Source organism: Candoia aspera, chromosome 11 (genome assembly GCF_035149785.1).
Source record: "Candoia aspera isolate rCanAsp1 chromosome 11, rCanAsp1.hap2, whole genome shotgun sequence".
Taxonomy (NCBI): Eukaryota; Metazoa; Chordata; class Lepidosauria; order Squamata; family Boidae; genus Candoia; species Candoia aspera.
The window spans coordinates 9,115,440-9,128,359 of record NC_086163.1 but is presented as its reverse complement, the minus strand read 5'-3'; the positions used below and the strand labels follow the sequence as shown (position 1 = coordinate 9,128,359).

General features: G+C 39.9%; 1 protein-coding gene across 1 annotated transcript in view; it reads left to right on the top strand.

The window, feature by feature from the left end:
* The window catches only part of WWOX (WW domain containing oxidoreductase), a 559,406-nt gene that overhangs the window by 126,878 nt on the left and 419,608 nt on the right, over nucleotides 1-12,920 (top strand). Inside the window, exon 7 of the mRNA XM_063312994.1 lies at nucleotides 3,416-3,601. Within this exon, the coding sequence (XP_063169064.1) occupies nucleotides 3,416-3,601 (186 nt within the window). The remainder of the gene's footprint in view (nucleotides 1-3,415; nucleotides 3,602-12,920) is intronic.

Below are 12,920 nucleotides of genomic sequence, written 5' to 3'. Positions count from 1 at the left end.
AGATTTATGGGTTTTCTCACAATAATAGAAAGCAGAGGCACCTAGCCCAGTCGATGTGCAGCAGATTGATCTTGCACAGAGGGACTGCTCCTTCTCACAGCAATCCCAGGGGAAGTGTCTTCCATGCAGATAGACACATACTTAGCAGAAACCTTTGAAGCAGTAGCTCTGAGCTATTCACAGGACATCACATGTCAATGTTTTGAGCAGCAGGTTCAAATGGGTCCTTGAGTTGCCTTTTTTAAGGAGATCTCTTTCTCTCTCTTTCTCTCTTCTGCAAATGTCAGTGTTTCCCTGAGCATGTCACTATCTTCCTTTGAATTCCGAACGGTCCTATTGGCCTGTGGTCTTGTTGACACTCACTATCCAAGTTTAATGTTAAACAATCATAACTTTTTTTTTTGTATTCTTTAATTAAGACACACAGACCCTGGACTTTAGGGAGAGAGTTACAGCCCCCAATTCCCCCACTCTATCAATCTTTCCACTCGTGTTTTAGAGCATTGTGGTTGTGGTCTCAAAAGGGAAACCATGCTCCTAGGCAACCTTCCCCAAATTCTGCCCCCCAGATGTGTTGGGACTGCAATTCCCAGAATTCCTCACCAGCATGGCCAAACAATCCCAACCCATCTGAAGGCTAAGTTCAAGAGACATCCAGTTTTAGTTGAGCTAAAAGCTCTTATGCCTTGGTAGAACCAGCCATGAGGGGCATGTTGGGAAGATAAGCATGTAAAATATTTATGATTTAATATGTACAGCTATAGTATCTTTTGCTGCAAATAAAGCCGTAAGCATTTTGCAGTTTTATAGCTTTTATGGCTAATGAGAGAATTTTTAAAGGGTCTGTGTGTACAGTATTTTAATTAAAAATTTAATTTAAAATAATAAAACCATGAAGAATATTACAAAGTGCAATAACAATCGATATAATGGAATTTTTAACAAAATACGTTGATTAAAAGCACTATATGCTATAACTTTTTTTTAAAAAAAGTGGATATGAATCTTTGGACTAACGTACATGGTTATACATTAGTCACCGTTTTTGAGCAGAGCTGAAGAAAATCTCCTAATTCTGGAGTTTAAGCAAGCTTCTTTATGAAGTTATGTTTGTTATTACTTGTTCCTAAAGGAATCCAGGGTTCTGGAGTACAACTATAAGTTATAAATATAAATCACAGTTTTCTTTTGACTGTTGAAAAAATGCAGACAAATGTTTCCCTATGTAGACAACTACCATATGTGTGCATTTCAATACCCAGAATTTTACAACCAGTATGGCCATTTATTAGAATCCTGGGATTTGAAGTCCATAGATCTGGAATTTGCCAAGAAATTTGGGAAACACAGATGTAGATCATAAAGCAAGTGGTATGCTGATCAAGTAATAGACATGATGGTAGTTAAAGATTAGTGGACCATGGGCTCTTCAAACTTGATAACAACCATTATTCTTCAGGTTATTCAGTAGTTTCTATTCAGTGGTATCCTGGAGATTCTATTTGGCTGTAATAGCAAATTGCTATCTCATATTTATAAAATATTAACTGAATTTTCTCTGTTCTCCTGTGATGTAACTTGAGATACCTGTGCAGAAGAATTTCCTTTCTAGAAGCCTAGCTGTATTTTATAAACAAGAACTTGGGGACAGATTTATCAAAAATAGTTGCAATTATAGCTAAAATCGTACCTGCCACTGAATGTTAGTTATGTTTGTAATGTACTTAGGTTTTGCTCATGGACCTCCTGGGGGCAGCTGGCCATTGTAGAATACAAGTATTGGTCTAGTTGGATATTTTGTATGATCCAGTAGGGCTCTTTATGTGTTCTTAAAAGTTTTAGAAGGCCTTGGACAGCTTTCAGCCGACTTATTGGCTCATTAAATACATGCCCTGAATCATTCTGTATCCCCTTGCAGGAAATCATAAACTCGGCTTTATACTGTACATATATACAGTCTTGGATAACGTTTTTGACTCATTTGTTTAATTGGGTTCTCTTTATCTAGTTTTAGGACTTATGTGAAGAACACATCACCTTTTAGGTCATATTTATGCAGAACTATTGAACATTCAAAAGGGTTTACAAACTTTTAAATGCCACTATATTTGTGGAACAAAGAATTCTGATTTTCTGTTTCCTTCAAAGTACATGCTGTTGTAATTGGCTAGCGGGATTCTGAAATTTCAGGGTTTTGCCCATTGTTCTAACAAACTGACAACTGTTGCAGAACACTAGCTAAAAAACCTAAAAATTGGGAAGTTCCTGATCTAAATCTGAACTGTGCCTTGAATTCATCGGGGCCCTTAAATTAGCTTGTTGTCCTCACTCACCCCGTTCTTTTCTCCCAGGATACAGTATCAGTATGATCATATTACAAAGATTTCTAGGAATTGCAATTGGATAATGCATCCAAAATGGTTTAAAGGTTGGAAAGCCCTATGTAATTGTTAAGTGTATGCATTAATAGTAATCTAAGATCTATTGATATAAATTCTTATGTGGCCGGAATAACACCTTCCAGGCCCAATGATTAGAAATCTTGGGGAGGAGATTAAAGTATTTGCAGAAATAGAAATCATAGAAAGATGCAACAGAAGCCTCACACAACTTGGGCAGGAGGGAAATGCCTTAAGAAAGACAACTTTCAAAGAATCCAATGTGAACTCAGCATGCTGAGTTGATGTAGAATATTGACTTGCGGTGCAGGGATAGCATGAGGAAATCGGTGAGGGAAGGCAAATGTTGACTCATGAAAAGATGCTTACTTGTCTGCATATATGCATGTATGTGTGATACACAAATACCTGAACACGCTTGTTGTGTTTAGTCCACAAAGAGTGTACATTTTCTTTTTTCCTGAAAAAGTACATACTTACAGAACATCTTCCAGTAGTCCTTAATTCGGATGGCTGAACTTTAGTGAGATTTAGACATCATGATATCTGAGAGGAAATAAAACTTTGGGATGAGGATTTTTCTTTTTGGTTGGCGAATGTCATACCTGCGGAAAAATACAGTTTGAAATATTCAAAATATGATCTTACAGTGATCAATCAATCAATCGTCATAATATCATACTTTGGAACTAGAATTTCACCCTACAACAGCTACACTGTAAATGTTGTTAATATACAGTGTGCTCATTGTAGTTTCTTGAGATCAACATCTTTATCAGTGAATGAAAAATACGGATCGTATGAAGTTCTGTGACAGGTATTATGAGGCATGTTTTTTTTCCAAATTGGCACTGAGGCTGTTTAATAAACTGTGCCATGTTTAGAAAGAATTAATCTACTTGAGTTGATGGGTTTGCTAGAAATAACTGAGATTTTGGCTTAACTCATCTGAAGGGCACCAGCTTTCTGAAGACTGCTTGAATTAAATATATAATTTTCCACATTTGTGTCTGTAGAGCTCTCCATGTGCTGGTCTGCAATGCTGCTGTTTTTGGTCTTCCTTGGCAATTGACTGAAGATGGCCTGGAGAACACCTTCCAGGTGAATTATTTGGGACACTTTTATCTCATTCAGCTCCTCAAAGATGTTCTTTGCTGCTCAGCTCCTGCAAGAATTGTGATGGTCTCTTCTGAATCACACAGGTCAGTCCTGAAGGAATGTAGTCACCATTTTTTGAAAAACCAATTAATCCTTTTCCTGAGAGTTTCACTGAATGTTTTCAGTGTTTTGATTTTATTTCTTACTTTTTTCCCTGGTTGTTCTGGAACAGTAATTTGAGTCAGCTCCTTAGTGAAAAACAGATACTTTTTAAAAAATGTTGTTGTTTTTGTTAAATTTTGAGCCTAGGTAAAGGTAAAGGTTTCCCTTGACGTAAAGTCCAGTCGTGTCCGACTCTAGGGGGCGGTGCTCATCTCCGTTTCTAAGCCTTGGAGCCGGCGTTGTCATAGACACTTCCGGGTCATGTGGCCAGCATGACGACTCGGAACGCCGTTACCTTCCCGCCGAAGCGGTACCTATTGATCTACTCACATTTGCATGTTTTCGAACTGCTAGGTGAGCAGGAGCTGGGACTAGCAACGGGAGCTCACCCCACCGCGTGGTTTCGAACCGCCGACCTTCCGATTGGCAGCTCAGCGGTTTAACCCGCTGCGCCACCGCGTCCCTTTTTAATTTTTTTTAAAAAAAATTTTTTAAATTTTTTTTAAATTTTGAGCCTGCCTGACTCCAAATGACTGGGGAGCTTCACAAAATTAAAAGAAAAAACAGTTCTATACAACCACAAACTTCCATAAAACAACCACCATTGAAGGGAACAAAACCTGTCCACACACCCCTCAGCTGAAAGGGTCATGTCCATCCATCTTAACCATGCATTGTGTTTAAAAGAAAGGTGGTGGTAAAGAATAACTGTGTTTAGAATTCTGTATTTGAAAATACTTTGGTAGTACAATTAAAGGATAGGTAAACTGGTATTTTCTGGATGTTCTGAACTTCTTCCACCAGACTGAGTTATTTTAGTCAACAACAAGGAATTTGGGAAGTCATAGTACAAAACGCCTGGAGGGCATCTAGTATAGTGCTAGGTAGGTAAAGGTAAAGGTTTCCCTTGACGTAAAGTCCAGTCGTGTCCGACTCTAGGGGGCGGTGCTCATCTCCGTTTCAAAGCCTTGGAGCCGGCGTTGTTCATAGGACACTTCCGGGTCATGTGGCCAGCATGACTCACGGAACACCGTTACCTTCCCGCCGAAGCGGGTACCAATTAATCTACTCACATTTGCATGTTTTCGAACTGCTTGGTGTGCAGAAGCTGGGACGAGCAACGGGAGCTCACCCCGCCGCGCGGTTTCGAACCGCCGACCTTCCAATCGACAGCTCAGCGGTTTAACCCGCAGCGCCACCGCGTCCCCTAGTGCTAGGTGGTCAACCATAAAGCACATTAAGTGGTCCTGATCCATTCACACAACTCCACTTTACCTCACAGGATTGTTAAAAAGAAATAGATGAAGGAAGAACCATAGCTATTATTCAAAGGATCACACAACAGATTTGGTTCATGTGCCTGGATATTTTTCTTTTAATACTTCTTGCTGCAATGCCTCCTACATCTCCTCTTGACTACTGGGCAAGCCTCTAGAGCAGGGAGGAATTGCTCTCTTTCAGGCCAAAGTCCACATCTGGCATTTGACTAGCCTGCTGGGGTCACATTCCAAAGTAGGAGGAACCCAGACAAACACCGAATTTAATGTTTGATTGATTGTATCTGATTGATCTTTCCCCCTTACGTTACATTAGAAATTACAATGCAGTGTTACCATTTGGAATGGCTCTAAAACTGTCCTCCAAGGCCTTTAGATGCCACATGTTTCTCTTGTTCCACAAATGGTGCAGACCAGTTATAGAGCAACATGAGCTACTGTGTTGGGAAAGATGCTTTCTGATCACTGCTAGAGTGCTTTGGGTCTTGGCTCATGTACACCATATTCAGATCCTTAGTGGAATATATCAGTGAAGATTCTCAGTCATCCAGGTGGAATTGTCTGTAGGTTGAGTTGTGGCAACTGGATGTCTTTCTTTTTGGTAGAAATGTTTTGCTGCTTGTCCAAGCAGCTTCTTCAGTCTGGGCAAAGGTTGGTGAGGGGACCCCATATATGTCTTCCAGGGTGGCTGCATTGTCCCTACACCTGAATGGCCAAATGGCCATTGCACAGTTAACAAGCCATTCAGGTGTAGGGACAATGCAGCCACCCTGGAAGACATATATGGGGTCCCCTCACCAACCTTTGCCCAGACTGAAGAAGCTGCTTGGACAAGCAGCGAAACGTTTCACCCAAAAAGAAAGAAATCCAGTTGCCATGACTCAACCTACAGACGATTCTTAGTGGAAAGTGAATGATAAATAGGCCAAAGACCCAACTCTAAGACTAGGTTGCACCTTAGTCTTCATATTAAAGAAGGTGGTCTTTGCAGAGCAAGGCTTTGATTCTGCCAGTAGATGAAACAATAGTTGATTAAATCTGAATGGTGTGACTTTTATTGATTTGTCATTCAGCAACTTCAGTACCATGCCAAGAAGAATTCACCATTACTCTAATTGGAAGCTAATGCAATTACTTTTAGATTAAATACAAGTTTGTGATCCCCCCCCCCCCCTGTATATGTTCTTAATGGGAAAGCAAGGAATTTCATGTGGCCTTCAGCTGTATTTTTGGGCAAAGGAAGTAGTGTATTCCGAATGTTTTCACCATCATTCCCTGTTTTGGAAACTTTTGCTTGAGATTGCAATAGCATAATGCTTTCTGGCTGCTAGGGAACGTGGCATTGGCAAAAATGTGATTGGCTAACTCCTATCTTGTTCTAGTCATCGTTTTTAGCAAAGCCCTCCATCCTTGAAAAATCCTGGTCCAGATGCCAAACAAAATCAAAGATCCTGCTTCTGCCACTCTCCTAGCATCTCTCTCTGCTAGCTCTAAGAAAACTTAGCCATTTTTTTTCAAAAAAAAATTTAAAAAAACTTTCTTCTATGCTAGGAATAGGAAAATATGTGGAATGTGCTGGACTTTTATTGTCCCTTCCCCATGTTTCAACAACATAGCATGAAGCTCCTGGGACCTAGCAGACAGGGAATGGCCCGGGGTTAGGGTGAATCCTTTTATCATTCCCAGCATAAGGGCTCATGGTAGAAACAACCACGCTGCCAAAAGATTTACTTTAGCCATTTTACATTTATGATGGGTGAAATGAAAGGAAGCAGTACAAAATGCCTATATCAGTCCTTCCCAGAGCTAAGGCATGAAATGTCAATTAGGTAAGAACAATACCACCAACAACAAAGTCCTGTATGTCCTTATCATTGTAAATCGCGCCAGATTTGTGAAAGCAAGTAGTGGAGTCCCATTGCAAGGCAGGGCAGTTGAATTTAGCTCTAGAAATAAATCTGCCAAACCCCATGACTTGCCAGATGTGGAAGGCACAATGGGATATGTATAAATGAGCTGTTATTTAATGGGAGATTACATTGAATTGTCAGCTGCTTGTTTCTCTGTATATCACTGATCTCCAGCAATTTTTCAGACAACATCTTTGCTTTGGAGAGGACTTTGTCTCCTCTGATCACTTTGATGTCACTGAAGGCTCTAATTCCTGTGTTTGCAGAACTTTAAAGCTTGATTGGAAATCAGGGCTGAGAAAGAAGGAACACAATGTTGTTCTCTGCTTACTTACACAAGATCAGCCAAGGTTTCTGGAAAATTTATTCCCCAATAAGTAAATGGTGTGTCTCCAGATCTAACAACTAATTGCTTTTCCATTTCTCGGGGCTTTGTCATGCATTAAATTAGATGTTTAAATATGATCATGGAAAATGGCTGCTAGTTTTACTGTATCCGTGAGAAATTAGCGGGATGAGTTTCGCTAGCTGTTAAGGTCTTATCACATACATTTGCAATCTATTTGAAAATAACCAAAGCCAGTGTCAATCATTCCTCTCGGTTTTTCTCTGCCATGCAGAGTAATTCCAATTCTCCTAAGGTGTCCTCTGTTAGAGCATTATATCAGAATAAGTAGGGATATATGTTTGTTTGTTTGTTTGTTTGTTTGTTTGTAAATCTAATTTAAAAGATTTACACCCAACTCAATCCAACCCTAAGTCCTTTATACTTATTTTTGGACTTCATTCCCCTTCATCTCTAAGCATTGGCTATGCTGGGTGAGACTGATGGGAATTGGAATAGCTGAAAGGCTACAAGCTCTCTCCAGCTCTCTTTTCAGAACCACTTTTTCAGATGTTGGGTGAATGCAAGAAGAGACAGGGGGGACTTTGCCTGTTCATCCAATTGAGAACTGGAAGAAGTTTGTAGGGCCACTTTTGAGAACCCAACAAAGATCCAGCATATTCAGGAGTTCTTTTGTGCAGCCAGGAATACAGAAAAAGAGGCAGAATTTAAAAGGACCAAGCAGCAGGCAGGATGGGGACAGGGTGTGTGATTCTGCTTACTCCCATGATGTGTTTGAGTGTATTTGAAAGGGATTATAATTTTTTTTTTCACTTCATTCATTTCATTCACTTCACGATGCTTGGCACTGAAATCAAAGTCAAGAGTTGATGTTTTGAAATAGGACCACCTAGGCTGGTCAGGGCTCCAAACAGGGCTGGTCCTACCTTTAAAAAGAATCAGACAGTGAGGGGCCTTACTCATGGCCACTCATGCACTTGTGATCTGGTCACCTCCCAGTTGGATTGCTGCAATGCTCCCTACATGTGGCTCCCCTTGAAGAGCATCCTGGAACTTCAGCTGGTGCAGAATGCAGCAACGTGGGCAGTTATGTGTGTTTCTGGAAGAACACATGTTATACCTATGCTTCACGAGCTGCATTGGTTACCTATCTGTTTCCAGGTCCAATTCAAGGTGCTGGTGTTGACCTTTAAAGCCCTCCATGGCATGGGACTGGGTTATCTGAGGGACCACCTCTCCCCAATTTCATCTGTCTGTCCAACTAGATCCAGCAGAGTGTTCTGTCATCTAGGGAGCTTCATTTGGCAGGCCCTAGGCGGGGAGCCTTTTCTGCTGTGGTGCCCATACTGTGGAACCTTCTCCCCCGAGATGAGGTTGGCCTCATCACTGTTGAGTTCCCTTAAGACCTGGTTATGCCAGCAGGCCTGGGGACTCCAGGGTGATCTAGTGAGGTGGCTCCATTATTAACATCCCTTTGCCTATAATTTTCTTTTTCTATTTTAGTTCTGTTTTTATAGTGTTTAATGTTTTTAATTATCATTATATAATTGTGTGTGTGTGTAGCATTGTTGTATGCTGCCAGAAGTCCCTTTTGTGAGATGGGTGGCCATATAAACTTGATAGATAGATAGATAGATAGATAGATAGATAGATAGATAGATAGATAGATAGATAGATAGATAGATAGATAGATCTGTGGAAAGGGAACGCTGCTTGCTATGCAACCACCCTTATCCCTTAAGCTAGCTGCTGCTTTCAGCTGTAGTGGACAATATTGTCCTTTGTTTTCATTTAAGAAGCACAGTGGACTGAGCATGTGGGCCACCTTGTTGCTTGATTTTTGTTAGGCTGTTAAATGCTGTAACAGACATGGCAATCTCCTACAGACAATGCTTGCGGATGATTAGGACTACCTGCCCAAAATCAAAAAACCAGTGCAATTGCCTTGACAGTGGCAAACAAGGGGACATGCACGTGTACATATCTAGATGTAATTTCTAATAAACTTGGGATGCTGTTGAGAATAAACCATGAACTGTGATAGCCCCATTTATGTCATAGGAACCCTTATAGCACCCCAAAGCACGATTGCCTGTCACAGCATGGCATAGCGTGTGGTGTCATACGCCTGGACTCTGTAGAAGACTGTTTGGGGAGCAAGCAGCACCTGTTTGTTTATTCCTCCCTCCCCCCATCATAATTTCATCCTTACATTAAATATTTTTCGTTTATTTCCTATTCCTATGCAAATCAAATGTACATATGTAGGCTGATGGCTATGTAGAAAAATCCCTGTACTGTCTATGGAGTATTTCCGTTGTTCACCTTTCTAGAAGAACATCCAGAAACAAACAAACAGCTGGTGTTTAGTGACTGTCAGGCCCAATTAAAAAACATCAACTCCTTACTTTGATTTGTGCTCAGCTATACCAGGGGTATACTTAAGAATATTAGACTCTGCCACAGCTCATTTTAGCTTTGTTCACATTTCTCTTTTATACCTTTAAAACTATTGATGGTGTATCACCTATGTTACTGCCCCTTTTTAAACCATCAATTTTTAATCTAAGACAATGCTAAGAAGCAGCAAGTCTCATCTGTAGTTATTTGAGCACTTAGACTCCAGAGTGTGCAAGACTAGTGCACTGGAAAGCAGAAAGAGGGGAAGATCAATGGCTACAGTTGTCCTATTACTCAGCTTGGGGGTGGTGGGGGGAGGAACACATAAATCTTTTGCCCCAATTACAGTGCTTGCTAATTGCAATTCTTTACTGCTTTGTTCCACACACACACACACACACACACACACAGACCAAGCCACCCCTTTATTTCCTAAGGAGTAGAAGAAAATGTAGTTCTCTTAGTGGAAAATGTTATTTTGGAAGGAAGAGACTAAAGCTCACCCTGTTCTGTTCCCAGTGTCCTATCTCTAATTGTTTTATATAAAATATTTTTTTTAAATCCGTTCAATCGTGTCTGATTCTCAGAGACTGCCTGGACAAGTCCCTGCAGTTTTCTTGGTAAGGTTTTTCAGAAGTATTTTGCCACTGCCTCCTTCCTAGGGCTGAGAGAAAGTGACTGGCCCAAGGTCACCCAGCTGGCTTTGTGCCTAAGGCGGGACTAGAACTCCTGGTCTCCCGGTTTCTAGCCTGATGCCTTAACCGCTACACCGAACTGGCTCTCCTTAAAAAAAATAGAAACTCATTATTAATTTATGTAGTCATAGATTCCAAAACAGGGTTAACATTCAAAAAGATTCAATATAAAAATCTAGTTTGCAGCAGAAATGAAGCATATCTAGATTATGTTTGGTTCCACTGTGGTTATCTAGTTTGTGTTTGATTGCCCCTGAGTGCCACTGCAGTGTTATTCTGACACTATTGTTTATTTTTATTATTATTACTGTTCTGTTGATTTTAATCCTGTGTTCGCTGCCCTGAATCACAATGGTAAGATGGGCAGCTATATGATGAGATAAATTGATGTAATAAATAAATCCATCCAATGGGTTTAATTGCCGTTGTTTCAGCAAAGAATTTGGTCATTTTTCCAGAAAGTTCACAATCCTTGTTATTTACTAGGAAGCACCAAACTGCCTGTTGGGATTAGTCCAGATAATTTATAATTAGAAGCAAGATTAGCTTGGTCCTCCAAGAATGATAGCTAAGGTCCTTCAGGTGTCCGTATACATTTGTTTCAACTCTGGAGTCTGAACATATGCATAAGTGCTTTTGATAAGGGATATGATTAAATCTCTCCATCAACACAATCAAGGGTGTATAATATGTAACACATCCTAAAACTATTTCTGCAAATTGGGTGTATATTTGTTGCTATATGCTATGCCAAGATAATTTCAGATTCAGAAACTTTCTCAAAATCAGTACTTCTGCCTGCCCTGAATTGAATCTTGATTTATTGGTATTCATTTAATTATTAATAAGCCCCCCGCTTTTTTTTTTTTTAGAATTCCATTACTTTTATGGAGAATCAGAATAGGCAACTCAGTGAAATCAGCCTGCCACATTGCAGCAACTTGATTTATAATTCTGTGAGCTTTCAGTCAAGACCTATTGGCCAGGACTTGCCTCTCTTTTATGTATTTTTTCTTTTCCTTTTTATTATACTGTTGTAAATCTTGGTACTTTATATCATTGTTTTGATACAATGATATTTATACAATAGTAATTAAGATTATTGACGTTATATTTTTTAGATAACATAATAGGCCCTTAATTTTGATCATGTAATGTAGAGATTCAGAGATCAACTGTACTAAATAAAAAGAAGCCGCAGACTGTATAGATTTTGCTGCAGAGAACAACACCTATTCATTTCAAAGGGGGAGTAAACTTTCATGAATTCAGGCTACTCTACACCCTGATCTGTCAATGCTGAATTGCACAAAGTTATTTCTATCTCATATTGATTTCAGCATTCTTCTGTTCTGTGTATTCTTTAAGATCTGTTTGTTTAAAATGAATACAAATCAGATTTTAAAAACTGGGAGAAATAAAAGCAGACCTTCTCCACATTTTATAATCTAAGGTTTAGGAGAGAGAGAGAGGCATTAGAGAGGAAATAAAGGAATGAAAAAAGGAAAGGCAACAATGAAACAGTAGGATAACCAGATGTGTCTTAAGGAAAGAAGTATAACACTCATCGGAGGGAAGTAGACATCAGGTGCAAAGGAAAGGTGGCTAGAAAGAGAACATGTAGTCAGCCAGTCAGCTAACAGGTAGAAAAAATTGGTTACACAAGATTTCAATTTTGTATTCCTTAGGTAATGTGTATTCCATTTTAAGGAATTTGAAAGTAGGTTTTTGATTTGCAAAGACTGAAACATGGTTGCATTAGTCCTACTGGTAATGACCTAAAGAAAATGTGTTAAACCTTTGATAAACTATGGGACACAGCTGAATGTTCCTTTAATGTTTTTTAAACATAGCCAACACACCCCAGTTGGGAAGAGGCAACCCCCTTCTTCCAGATCAAGTAGCTATCCTGATGCCATCAGTGATGTCATGATTATTGTGCCTTATTTCATATAGCTTTGGTTGCTGGGGGAAAAAAAAAAGAATAAACAAGATATGGCCCAGACACTCCTGATGTATCTGTTATCTTGTGTGTGTGTGTGGGGGGGGGGCAAGTAGTGGAGTAATTGGAGAAGATGGATCCCCACTTCCAGTCAAGCAAGCATAAGTGGAGCTTGCAGACAATTTGCAGCTGCACAGAAACAAGGCAGGAGAATCTGGTATCAACCTTGATATTGTTTCAGGTATATCCCTAAGTCCATGTTTGATGACATACTTGGAGGGGTGTGTGTGATAGTGAAAGAGGGAGAGAAAGGCTACCTGTTTTCTTATTATGCTGATGTTTGGCTTAACCGATGCTTTAGCAGGAATTGCCTCTGTCAGTAACAGCTTTATGCAGACCAGAAAGTAAGTTTATGAATGGTGGAAGGATGCTTTTAAGCAGCTTCTCTTCCTGAGGATCTCTGCAAGAATCTAGCCAGCAACACATGTGGCCCTGACGTGTGTTTGGAAGCTTCATTTGTAGGAATGAATGTGTTCATTGAAGTTTTATTCAGAGAAGAGGGTATTAGGGTTGTACAATGCAGAAGTGTTTTGTAGAACAACTTGGCATGAATGAAAGCACCCTTCCCTAAAATTTTAAAGCAGCCACCTCCTTTGGAAGGCTTGCAAGTCTGCACAGTATATTTGCATGT